Here is a 13,422-nt window from a genome sequence, read left to right as displayed (position 1 = left end):
AATGCTGATGAAGTGTAGAAATGTGCCAAACTGGGCATGTGAATTGCAGTCCTTGGATCTCCTTCTGGGGCAGGGGGCGGGCGGCAGGACAACCTAACAGCACACTGTCCCATACTGGAAGTGAGCACTAGTTCATGCTTATTATCTGGTGTTTTCTTTATCTGGTTTTGAATCCCTGGGTTCTTCCCTATAGGTTGGTGTGTTTTGTTGGCTGCTCCATATTAATAACAAAAAAGTAAATAACCAAGCAGTCATAACTGTACTTTTGCAAACAATTAGTTTGAACTAAGTTCTTTTTTCTGGATATTGAAAAAATTTAGCAACAGTTGTTTTGAAAAAAAAATTAAAATTTAGGAAACAGAGTTAAGATGCTTGCTATGCAGTAGCAACAGTTATGACTCCTGTACATTGCATGCTTTGCAGATAATTAGGCCTTGATGCACCCGCTAGTATCCCTACACCCATTTAACAATTGGAAGCACTGAGACACTAAGTGGTTTCATGATTTGCCCAAGTCAGAGGACTCCAGTGTCAGTGCTATTTGGCACTTGGACCATGCCTATATCTCCAGACACCATTTCTCTCTTGGGCTGGAAGAAGGTCAGCAAGGTTGGTTCAATGAGGAGCTGTGGGCAGTGAAGGGAGAGATACAAAATAATCTAGATTTTATATAACTTTAAATAATAACATGTCTAGGTTACTATGATCATTGTGTTTTCTATGGCTCTGGGAAGGTACGACCTGAGTCTTTGGTGGTGGTTTTTTTTACCTTCAGGGTGGTAAAGAGCAGAGCCTTTTCTTCTGTCTCCTTCTATTCCTTGGTAGCTGAGAGATGTGACTATTCCCTCTTTCATGATACCAAGAGAGAAAAAGTATTCTTTCTTCTTCCGCTCATCTCCTATCCATATATTCTTGGACAGGTTGGAGAGGGACATTAGCAACTGTTCTGTTTCTTGGATCTCATTGAAAAGGAATAGCTCACGGCAAGCCGCTAGCACAGTGACTCTCAGGCCACTCATGGGTTAGCTCATTGTTTCTTTCACCTAAGGGGGAGTTTTGTACTTGTCCAAGACAGGACGAATTGATTGAGTGGGCAGGAAATGAGGTAGAAACATGGCTGGAAGGTGCAGCCTGCTAGAAAAGAAAGCAGTGGTGGGAGAGGAGGTGAATGTGGGGTCAGAGGGGTAAACTAAATGAAACCATGAAAATGAGACAGCTGGAAGAACATCTAAGTTGGATTTGGGTATTGAAGGGAGAGAGTAGGAAACTGCTGGTTTGACCCATTTTGTAGAAGGGCGTGTACTCTGCCAACAGCGTTGTGAGTCCTCATAGCTGTGTGTGCAGATCAGAGACTTAAGAAGGCAAAGAAGCTAGAAATTGCAGCAGCTGGGATGAAGACATATTTAATATACAATTAAAGATTTCAACAGATCAGGTTAAAGAAAAAGAGAATACCAGTAATGAGGTGGAGGTGGTGATGGGAAGACAAGACCGCAGGGTGGTATGTATGTGTAGGAGGACTTCTGGGGTAAAGCCAGCTTGAGTTTTTTGGCCTCATGAGTAAAGTTGAGCTCTGAGTGCTGACACATTTGTTTGCTCAGCTCTGCCCGCACAGCAAAAGATTTCGCCTTTCCCTGATAAATTTGCTGAATTGTGGAGTAGTTTTGTGTTGTGGAGGCTACTTTTACATCCCAGCATGGGGTAGGAGTGAAAGTTATTTTCCAAAGACTATTGCACTAACCTGTGGTGTGACCTACAACAAAGAGAGAAAATTTAAAATGAAGCTGATATTAAAATATGATTCATTGTCAGTCTAATAAAGATAATGCTGTAATTTGACTTTAACTTCTGTGCATTCCTGGAAGTGTCCACACTCGCTATGTTTGAGAAGACAGGTGGTAGCATGGGTAGTCATTATCCTTATGATCTTTGGTTACAGCCTTGTTTGCTTTGTCCCTGATGGGTTTTGGTCAGTGACCCACACAATGGAAACTGTGGCCTCAGTCTTGGCAGGCAACCATCTACTTTGTGAAAAATGCGCTGAATACTGAGGATAATTGAAGCACAGGATGGTCTGAAGTGATAGGTCTGATTCTGAAAAGGGGACATTTCATCATTCTATACCAAGAAGACAGCCCGAGACCTTACCTTATGTTACAAAGTGATTTGCATCTGTTGGTCATGGTTGGGATCCAACGCTGAGAGTCCTCCAGACTAGTGGGTGGTCTGAAAAATGTCTAAGTGATCAAGTACTTGCAAACTAGAGTATCTGCCCATCACTATGCATGGTTTGCCCTGTGTGAGGCTTGAAGCAAACGAAAAGAGGAGGAGATTGTACAGTTACAGAAGTCATGGCTGTCATCTGTGCCTTCCCAGGAATGCTGAAATACTCACACACAGTAACTAAACATGCCATGAACTAGTGAGCTAAGAGAACTGATAAGAGATCATACTGAGGCAGTAATGGAAGCACTCAATGTGTGGTCAGGTTAGCACTGCACAAAAGAAGGTCTGAGTATCTGCAGAACAGGTATTTATTTATTCCCATTGAGTTTGACAGCGCTTGAGTGCTATATCATAGATTCGTAGGATCATTTAGGTTGGAAAAGACCTTTGAGATCATGAAGTCCAACTGTTAATCCAGGACTTCCAAGTCCATCACTAAACCATGTCGCTAAGCACCGCATCTGTGTGTTTTTTAAACACCTCCAGGGATGGTGATACCATCACCACCATAGGTATGTTTTACTTCATTGCACAAACTTTTACTGTTGAATCAGCTTATTTTACAGGGGCTTTATGTACTTTTATGTGGTTCAGGTTGTCTTTTCTGGAATGGGTTCCCTCTAAATTTTTCTTCTTGTTCAGCTTCCCTGTCTTCCTCCCTTAAGGTCTTTTTATAATATTTTTGAAGCTTTTTTGTGCAATCCTATGATAGGAGGATGGGTAGATAGGAGCATGGGTAGTCTGTATATGTGGGTATGCCCTTATTTTGCACAAAGAATCCTTGGTCCTGTATAGTTTAGTTTATTTTGCTCCAGACTAGGAAATCCATGCTGAGAATTATTCTGGAAGAGATGTTCTTGAATAACACAGTGGTGAGCCATGCTCTGTACAGCCAGCAATGGCTTTGCAATTTCAAGGCACAGACATTTAACCTATTTGCTGTTGTGTGATGTTTGCTGGATGCACAAAGCTGTTACAGCCTGCTGGAGATGAGAGCCACAAGTGAGCTCAAGTGAGATGAAGCAGTAAATGCTGTCGTTCAGACAGGGAAGTCTCAGCTCAGTGTTTACATACTTCTTTCCTCCAAAACACACAGTGTAAGGGTGAGGTAGGGAGCAGCTGGTTTTGAGGAGACCAAGGCTCAAGTATTACCAGGTTTACCACATCTTTAGAAGCTGATCCAAACCCCATCAAGCTCTGTGGAAAACTGCCAATGATTGGAACAGCCTCTGGATCAGGCCCTTAACCCCTGCTCCTGCGATTTGGCACACTGTCCTTTGTGCAGCTGACTAATCCTCATCCCAGTCCTGTCCTCTCAGGAAGCTGGTGCAGAGCAGTATGCTAGCAGGCTGCAGGGACCACCCTCCGAAATGGCAGAGGGCCTCTTTTCACCTTGTCTTATGCATGCCTAACAGCCTGAGCACAGCTGTGTCTGCAGGCTTACATTTCCTGCGAAGCTTTGTCTTCTTTGCAGCTGGATACCTGAACCACCTTGAGTTGTGGAGGGACTTGCAGAGCTTTAGAGGCTTTGAATCAGATGTCTGGCAATGGATGGTGGTGGAAACTATTGAACTTTTGTTCGTTGATCCTCCTGTGGAGGAAGTGAGAGCATGAATCTTTAACCCCCTGGAAATGATTAGAGATGAGAAGCACAAAGGAGGCCTTGATGAATATTTTGCCCCTTAAGCCATGTGGTTCCTAGGTTTCCGGCTCCTGCTGCCGACATGCAAAACCAGTGCCTTGGTTTTAAATTTTTCATACTGTTTTTAAACAGATACTTTTGCAAATGTAAACATACCCCAGCATTGAAGGTTTCCAGCCAAATTGAAGAGTCAGCACTGGAAAAATCAGCCTTCTGAGAAAGGTCAAATACAAGCAAACTCTGGAGTTCATTGGGTCCATATGTGTAAACTTCAGCTAATACGGGATAGACCCAGGGCAGCACTTACCTTGCAGAACTGAACTTGTTTCAGAATGAAAGGCTGGAGCTGTCTTTAGGGATGCCCATGGCCTGAGCAGTAGGTTTGAATGTGTTGAATGAAAAAAGACCCAAGTCCTGACTCTTCGTTGCATTTCCATTCCACTTTATCCCTTCCCTCTTAACAGGAAAAAAGAAGGTTGGAAAGGAAAATGTGCTGTTTGGCATTAATTCTGACTACTCGCATTTAGAAATTCTTATCTGGGACCATGCTGGGTTTAATAATGTCCAACTACATGCCTATAAAAGCTTAATTTCGCTATGACGATGCACGCTTTGCAGCCTTTAATTTAATAACGGGGAAGGGTTTCTTTTTAAGTTGTACCACCTGCAGTAGTAATAGAAATCAAGACACTGCCTGTTATTTCTTGGGCTTGATTGACATTTCAGCCAACATGGGAAGATTCAAGCCACCTACTGCCTTTAATTTTTTTTTAAATTATTTTAACCTGTAATTTGTCAGAGCTTGCCATTAGAAGGAAGAATTGATGAGTGTACCTGACTGAATGCTTAGAGCAGTAGATGAAGAAATATTCTTCCTACCACTGCACTGTAATAGTGGGTTAGTTAGTAGGAAAGAGTTGGTAGGAAAGGAGGTAAAATGACAAGAGAAATTATGGCCTAAAAGCAGGATCCTTAAAAGGTATCATCGTTATATAGCAATCCCCTAATCCCACCCCCGTCAGCCAACAGAAATGCCAGAAGATCTGCAGCACATGTCAGCCGGCTAACCTGCCTGAAAGGTGTTATTGTTGCTGGTTCTGCTGCTTGGCTCAGAAATGTCTCTGCAGATAAAGAACTACAGGAAAAGAAGACAGAGCCCCATTAGTTATGAGAATGCCAGAGGTGAAACTGCGGTGCCTCCCTTGTGCTAGTACATCATTAAGGGTCCCAGAGGAGTGTAGGAGGTAGAGATGCTTGAAGGTTAGATAGGCTGAGTTATTCCTTAAGTCATGCCTTTTCATTGAAGAGCAGAGGAGGTACATGTGTTGTGTGTGGTTACGCAGTGTGACAGGAATGCTGAGAAGGGCTGGAAGCCTTCAGCTTCTGGCAAGAGAGTTTTTAGATTGCAAGGATGGAGGTCTCATTGTTGGAGAGGTCCTGGCAGTGATCCAGTTAAGTGGAGCATGGGACCAGGCCTGATGGTGTCCAGCTCCATGGTGAGGGGCTTAGGAGCTGTTATGAAACATGGTGGTGTTCAGGGCAGAGGCAGAAGCTTCACAACAAGTTTCTGCTTTGGAAAGAGAGGCCAAACAAATGGAGTATAGGGACTTTTATATGTGTTTTCTTAAGGTTTTGATAACTGAAGGGCTTGATGAGGTTTCATCTGTCCCTGGAGGGGGAAAGGACTTGAAATTGCTTAACAAATATCCCTGCATCAAACGTTTTTAACTGTTGCACATCTGTAATCCTACAACGCATGCCAAGATGCCAAAGGCCTTAATGAGATTCTTCATCAGCATTGTCGTCTCACCCCTGTGGAAAGGGGAACTAATACCTACAACCAAACATTCAAACCTGACTGCCTTCAGTGAGGCTTCTCAATTTATCATTGAAGATATAAAATGACTATGGAGCATGTTTTTTCAGAACTCTTTTGAACTGGTTTGAACTGCATCATTATTATTACGAGTCGTCAGGTCATTGTTCTGTGTATTGGTATCCTGTTGGCATGAGGCCAGAAGATGTTACCCTTCATGTTGAGTCTTCTGGATCTTCAACATCCAGTCCTTGAATGATGCAGGGTTACTTGTCAACAGCTCATAGAGGGATCACAGATACACTGATTTTATCTCATTTGTGCCTTGCTCCCCCAGATATTTGGTATTCTCCATGTATTTAACAGCCACAGTAGTTAACAGATGGAATAAATTCTCAAGAGAAGTCCTCACAGTAGATATGTATGAATCTATCCATCCTCACGGTAAAGCTGGATGACTTTCTGAAGATATGTTTGAATCTATCCACAGTTACTCCATGCAGGAAAGGTGTAAGATGAGAGGCTGAAACTCTGTGATCTGTGGTACACACCAGGTCAAAGTTGTTTCTGTATAGTTGGTAACTATATAGAAAGCTGGGATTCTGTGAATGCCCTAGCATCATACCTGAGAGTACTCTAAAAATAGTAATTGAGCCTCTTCTTTAAACAGATGCATTTTTTGTAGCATCGGATCTCTCAAATGATGTTCTGTTAATAGATGTAGTTTCTGGAAGAGCTTTGTCTGCCCAAGCTTGGAGTAGCCAAATCTATTGCTTTGCATTTAACCTGTGTGATTGCCATTTGGACTGTTGCCTAGATTGGCAAATCCAAGCTCGTTGACAGAGCCAGTGTCAAGCTTGTGCAGTCTCTCAGCCACAAAGATGATGACACACACATCCCACTCCCCACCCCCACCCCATCTAAATTAAGGAAGGATTTAACTAATAGGGATCTCAGATGTTAGGTGGAGTGAAACCTAGGAGAGAACCTAAAACCTGAAAGAAAAGGTAAAACCTGTCATTGGAGCAGCCAGGTCTTGAGCGCAGGTCACTTCTACGCTAGGTTGGTTTTCAATCAGTTGACCCCACTGTCTCTTTCTGGGGGGCAGCAGTTTCCTTTTGCTTAGCACAGAAGGCAAGGCTACGGGGGTGTTACGGCAGGCAACCTAGTGCCTCTACACCAGTTAACCCGGGCACTGCAGAAGGTTCCCCAGTTTTGACAGAAGTAAAATCAAGCTGCTGTTGTCTCCAGAATCAATGCTGACACTCCATCTTGAATGTGAGAATAACTGCCAAGACAGTCCTGCATTTATGTGTGGGGTTTTTGCACATTCTGCAGAGAATCAGAATAAACAGAAACCCTTTAAACATTATTAATTAGCCTTCCCCTGACAGATGCCTTGGTAGGAAATCTGTTAGTGGATGTCCAGGTGTACTCACTGCTTCTAGAGCAGCTTTATTGTTTTCTGCTTTCTCATTTTCATTGCAGATCTGAAGCCCTGGATGTCGAATTTCACCTATCCAGGTGTGCATGACTTTTCTCAGCTTGCACTGGATGCCAACAGGAACCAGCTCATTGTGGGAGCAAGGTAAAGATAATCTTTTAATTAGTCCAGGGTTGCTGCTCAAGCTCTTTCCCTCCAGGTTCTGGCTTCAGAAGAGCATGTGTTTCCAGCATATGTGGCCAGTCTCCCTCTCAAGAAGAATACTATAATTTATGTAGAGGGATTTAGCCTCCTAGAGTAATTGCAAAGTGAAAATTACTAGAATTAAAAAAAAAAAAAAAAGATACAATTAAAATGACTGGTTAATGAAGCAGAATGCCAGCATCTCCCTTGGTATTGTGAATCTTAGAAGAATTATAGTAAATCATTCTGTACCATCCCTCTGCCAGTACAGAATCTGAATTGATGGTTTATTTGCTGCAGCTAGACTTTTCCTCTGTACTAGGTTCATCTACGCACCTTTGTATAAGTTGCAGTGGCAATGTAAGTGATCGTTTTCTTCTCTCTTAGAATTCACTCCACAACCTGTTCGCTTCATCTTGCTGATATAGCCAGATCCTCACCTAATGCATTATGGTGCAACTCTGTTGTTCTGGCCCATTGTATATAATTAGCATATATTTTCTTTTATTTTTAAGCATTATTTTTATTTAGGATGCCCTAAGAGGAGGGTGGAAACACACAAGACGAGCATTGGCAAACTCTAACAAATTTATAGCTGCATTTGTAGCAGGGAGAGAACTGTGGTTCAGTGAAGTAATATACATCAGGAGTGGTTGAATCATGAGCCCCAACAGCAACTATTTTTTATTACATAATAAACAGATAAGACAACCCAAAAAGAAAAGACTAAGCATGGTCTAACAAATCAGTTTAAGGCTACCATTTAGAATCAGGTAACATTGTGGTAGCAGTCTCTACTATTAATGAAAATGGAGGAAGAGACTGCTTTCTTCCCAGGTTATTCAGCATTACAGGACAGGGAGGAGAGGGGCAGAGCTGGAAGAACTCATGATACAAACGAAAGAAAAGAGCAAGATGTGTAGAAGAGGGAGAGGTTTTTGCTTCACAGAGATAACTAAGGTGTGATTTAATACACATTTTCTGTGTGTATTTGTCCAGTAAATAATAGCAGCTTGCTGTAGCTGTTCAAATTGCCAGAAGCCCTTCTGCTTTTCATACAGAAACATTTTACTTTTCAAGCTGTGGCTTTACCTGTGCTGGAATCTTTAACCAGCACTTATTAATATTTATTACTTCAGAATGGCATTGCTTTGGGGATGGCTGTGAACAGTGCCTTCTGCCAGGCATTGCACAAACACAGGCAACAGGCATCTTGCTGTGAGGACTTTGTGGTTTACATAATTTGGCTGCACGGCAGGTTTCCCCCACAGATGCTGCTAACTGACACGCTTCACCCCTGCTCAAACCCCAGAAACACATCCTGGAGGGAGTCTCTGTCTCCACAAGAGTTTGTATGAGTGTGGTTAGACATGAGGCTACAGTATCAATATAAACAGGGAAATGACAACAAATTTGGCTTCCCGCTGGAAGTACAATGTATTGCAGTGTATTGCCTCATTAGGAAGCAGGAACAAGTCTTTGCAGAATTTCCTTGGAAAAGTCAGCGTTCATAAAGAACTACCCACCTGACTGGGAGGCTGAAAGTTTTGATGATGCCACATGGCTCTGCTGAGCAATTTTTGATAGAGTTAATGGAGATGTAATTTCCCAGGCTGGTTATTTTGGGTTGCATACACGCTTAGTGTGCGGAAAGTGGGGAGTGCTGAGTCCTTTCCCTCTTCACCATTTCATTTCCATCCTGTGTGAGGTAACAGGGAGAAGTGCATGAATTTGTGCCGGGTCCTGCCCGTGGGTCACAGCAACCCCCCGCAGCGCTACGGGCTGGGGGCAGGGGGCTGGGAAGTGCCTGGAGGAAAAGGGCCTGGGGGTGCTGGTCCACAGCTGCCTGAACGTGAGCCAGCAGTTTGCCCAGGTGGCCAAGGCGGCCAACAGCATCCTGGCTTGTATCTGAAACAGTGTGGCCAGCAGGACCAGGGCAGTGACTGTCCCCCTGTACTGGGCACTGGTGAGGCCCCACCTCGAATCCTGGGTTCAGTTTTGGGCCCCTCGCTACAGCAGGGACATGGAGGTGCTGGAGCGTGTCCAGAGATGGGCAACGGAGCTGGGGAAGGGTCTGGAGCACAAGTCTTATGAGGAGCAGCTGAAGGAACTGGGGTTGTTTAGCCTGGAGAAGAGGAGGTTCAGGGGGGACCTCATTGCTCTCTACAACTACCTGGAAGAAGGGTGTAGCAAGGTGAGTGTTGGTCTCCCAGATAACAAGCGATGGGACAAGAGGAAACAGCCTGGAATTGCACCGGGGAGGTTTAGATTGGAGGTTAGGAAAAGTTTCTTCACTGAAAGTGTGGTCAAGCTTTGGAACAGGCTTCCCAGGGAGGTGGTGGAATCACCATCTCTGGAGACGTTTGAAAAATATGTAGATGCGGCGCTTAGGGACATGGTTGGGGACAAGTGATGACTTGGCAGTGCTAGGTTAACGGTTGGACTTGATCTTAAAGGCCTTTCCCAACCTAAACGATTCTGTGATTCTTTGATTTTAATGTGGGGGTATTGATGGGGTCCTCAGTGCTGCACAGCTTTGAGCATTCTGAGCTCCTGGAGTTATGCCAGGGAAACTGGGAAGGGGAAGTAAAGCCTTTTCTGTTCCTTCCTTCCCTGATAAATCCACACCTTGTTCTGGACTATTTTTAGGGGTGATTTTTTGAGTCATTAGTTGCTCGTGCACCATCTGCTTGAATTTGCAAATGAAACAATACCTCAAAGAGATAGGAGCTGTCTCTATCCATCTCTACAGGGTGTAATTTATGAAACCTAAATTTAAATGTTAACCATGTTTAAATGTGCTACTGTAGATCATATTAGTAGTAACGCCAGCTATTCTGGGGTTGTGGAAGGCGTTTGGGATCAGGGTGGAGTTTATAAGTACTTCCACTTCTCAATTTCCTGGTTAACATCATTCTCTTAGATTATGGCGTTATAAATTATTTCAGACTAGTTCTTTCTGTCTTTATTTAAAAGCAATATGACCTCACCACAGCATCCCTTTGGCTTAGTTCATCCCATGTCTCAAAGATTCACAGAAAATGCTTCCTAGAATAAAAGAAGATCCTGGGGCTCACGGGGGTTTTTGGTTTCAGGAATTGGACACAGAGTGACTGAAGCTGTAAGAGGTATTGAGGGCATGCCATGCAGACAGGAGGCTGGAATAGCATGACCCTCAGATTTTTAAGCTTTATCCTTATCTAAGAGCCCTCCCCAAATGACTAGTGCTGTCTGAGTGCAAACCAGAGGATTTTGATAACTCCGCTGCACCAAACACCTGCCACGTCAAAATCCCAGAAACAAAAGAATTAGTTTCAAAAGCCCACCATGGTTTCTAAGCAACGTATTTACTTGTCACATCATTTGTAAAATCCAAACACTTGCAAGTAAGGATATGAATAGTTTAGAACATTGTAAATCTCACGCTACCGATATTATGAGCTACATTTTATTAAGTATAAACCCACACATTTCAAAAATTCATAACCTTCATTTTGACTCATAGTTTGCATGTTTTGTTTTTGTTTTAAATGTAGTGTTAGTATTTTAATGTACTGTTTTTCTTCTGTGAGTGAGTGATTGTTTTGAAATATTTGCTGCTTTTTTCTGCTCTTGAGCGCATGTGATTACTATTTGAGGTTATTTTAATGGGCGGAAAAACAATTTTCTAGACCTCATTATTGCTCAGCAAAAACTTGAAAATATGATCATGGCAGTGGTTTCACCTGCATGTTGGAGAAGGAGTGCTCTGCTCTCTCACCTGTGCTGCAGGCAGGGTGCCCAGTCCCCAGGAAGGGTGGGTTTTCTGGAGGAGGTACATGGCATAGCTGTGACATCCCACCTCCTCGAGGACCTGTACTCCTTAAGACTGTTTCATTACTGGCTGGTCAGGGACAGGAGCCAGTAAAGAAGTGATGATATGAAAGACCCAGCTTGGAGTCAAGCCCAAAAGCATGCTTCACAAGAGCTCCCTGGTGAGAACAACATAAAAGGTTTAAAGGAGGGTGGTTGAGACACCGTGTGACAATCTGGCACGACAGCAAGCTGAAGGGAAACAGCTTGGACAACAGGAGGATGGTACCCAAACAAATGGCTGCACAGAGAGTGGCTAGGAAGCCCTAAGGGAAACATTTGACTTTTCCCAGAAGGAAACTGCGGAGGTGTCAGCTCTGGGCAGTAGCCTGCTGGGGCTGCGGGTGTGAGAGGCATGGCTACGAGGGTTGGCCATTCGCAGCATGTGGAGGTGTCACTGTAGAAAACCAGCCAAAAAGTGTCATGACCAGAAGTCCTCATAGTTCTGCCTGCCAAGAGGGCTGTCAGCTCCGTCAGGAGATGGGAAAGGATCGTCTCTCATGGTTGTCACATGGGGAGCTGCAGCTCAGGAGCCCTTGTCACAAATAGTAGTTACCAAGAAGAGCCTAGAGGTAGAGGGTAGTGAGCAAAGGCTGCATCAAGGGCCTCAAAAATGGCAAGTGCACATCATTCTGGACTGCCAGACTTCTCTGCAATAAATATAGATCTACTGAGCTGCTGGTGATGCAAGTCTGGATGTTTTGACAGGGGTGATTTTCATACTTGATTTAGAGCTGAACTGAATGTGCCTGTTAATGCCAAGTAGATAGGTGCAAGAAAGGAGATATGGTAAATTTGGGGAGCAGGGAAAGTGCTATATGAACTTTCAAGGGTTGTTTTAGGGGAAGCACAGCAGACTGAGCACATCCCTTTCTGGCTATTACTGCTCCTGGCTTTATAAGCATTACAACAACTCTGGATCACGCAGGCTTAGGAGCTGAAGACTAAACAGAGTGGCTGGTGTCCCAAAAGAGTTGCTTCAAGTTGCAGCTTGCAGAAATATGGCAAATTGTAAACATACTCTAGGACCCTCAACCAGCAGGTTTGACACCCTGAGTTTATTGAAAGTCTCTGGTGTATGATAGATTAGTCTGTCAGATACCAGGTTTCATGCAGATTTCTGGCTGAACATAGGCACTTTCCTGCCTGCTTGGCAGAAAGCTCCAGAGCACTGCAGTAAAACTCTCAAAACCTGTGCTGCTTGGAAAATATCACTCTTACCCTTGGGCACCTTCAGTCCTGTCCAGATCTGGGCTGCCACTGAACCATGAAGAGATTGTAGATTTGCAGATTATGTTGCCTGGGCAAAAAGCATTTTGCAAACCAGGAAATTCAGTGGCAGAAGTTGGGTCAGACTTGATCCACAGATTAGGGTATGAGCACTGGGTCTAAACTCTGTCAAGAATGCTTTCTGTTACCAAATGATCAGGACCCCTCACCAACATCTATACTCACAAGGCTTCTGTGAGGCAGGAAAGCACTAATAATTTCACACTATAGATGGGAATCCAAAGCCCAGAGGGATTAAGAGCAAACCTGCCCTGTGAAAAGGCTGTGATGCTGGGACATGTGACTTTATAGTAGATCTGAAAGCTCTACTACAGGTGTAGTGTTGCACCTAACACAGCCACTGCTGCAGTGAGGCTGCACTTTCTGAAGGTACCAGTCAAAGTCTGCAGAGCCTCAGAGGTCTCTGCACTTGGCTGATGTGGACATAACCAAAGCTCTCCTATGGACTCACAGAAGGCCTGTGGCAGAGGGGGGGACGTGGACCCTCTATTATTGTATTTCCACGTGGTAGTTTAATCACTCGCCCTCAGCCTTGCATCTCCAAAGGAAACCTAAGTCTTCAAGATGCTCATGGAAGTCTGTAAGTCCCGTACACTTACGCTGGGACAATGGGGCTTCAGAATGGCTGAAAAAGTTAAGTCTCATATAGCATGGAGAGACTAACATGCAAATGAGTTAACATTGGCCACAACCGCATGGGCATAGCCAAAGGTTAAATTGTCCATGGGCTTGTCCTGTTATTATCCAGGAATGATGTGCCATTCATCCCTGACTACAGGATGTGACTCAATATTTTTCTGAGTCAAATTGACTGAGCAGAGTTACTGCCATTTCTGATGGCTTGTATTAGCATTGCACTGTCTTAAAACTGTCTTATGCCAGCTTTACCCCCCACTAAGTCACGTTTGGCTGAGAAATTACCTTGCCAGTTGAGGTATTAATGAGGACGTGAGCAAGCAAAGAGCATGA

General features: G+C 43.9%; 1 protein-coding gene across 5 annotated transcripts in view; it reads left to right on the top strand.

Moving 5' to 3' along the window:
* SEMA5B (semaphorin 5B) overlaps positions 1–13,422 on the top strand; it is a 281,838-nt gene that overhangs the window by 148,324 nt on the left and 120,092 nt on the right. For all 5 annotated transcript variants that reach the window (XM_056349625.1, XM_056349623.1, XM_056349624.1 and 2 more), the window contains one exon: positions 7,173–7,272. In XM_056349625.1, coding sequence (XP_056205600.1) covers positions 7,173–7,272 — 100 coding nt within the window. The remainder of the gene's footprint in view (positions 1–7,172; positions 7,273–13,422) is intronic.

The sequence above is a fragment of the Falco biarmicus genome, chromosome 8, assembly GCF_023638135.1.
Source record: "Falco biarmicus isolate bFalBia1 chromosome 8, bFalBia1.pri, whole genome shotgun sequence".
In the NCBI taxonomy this organism is placed as follows: Eukaryota; Metazoa; Chordata; class Aves; order Falconiformes; family Falconidae; genus Falco; species Falco biarmicus.
This window is presented reverse-complemented; position numbering and strand designations above follow the sequence as displayed.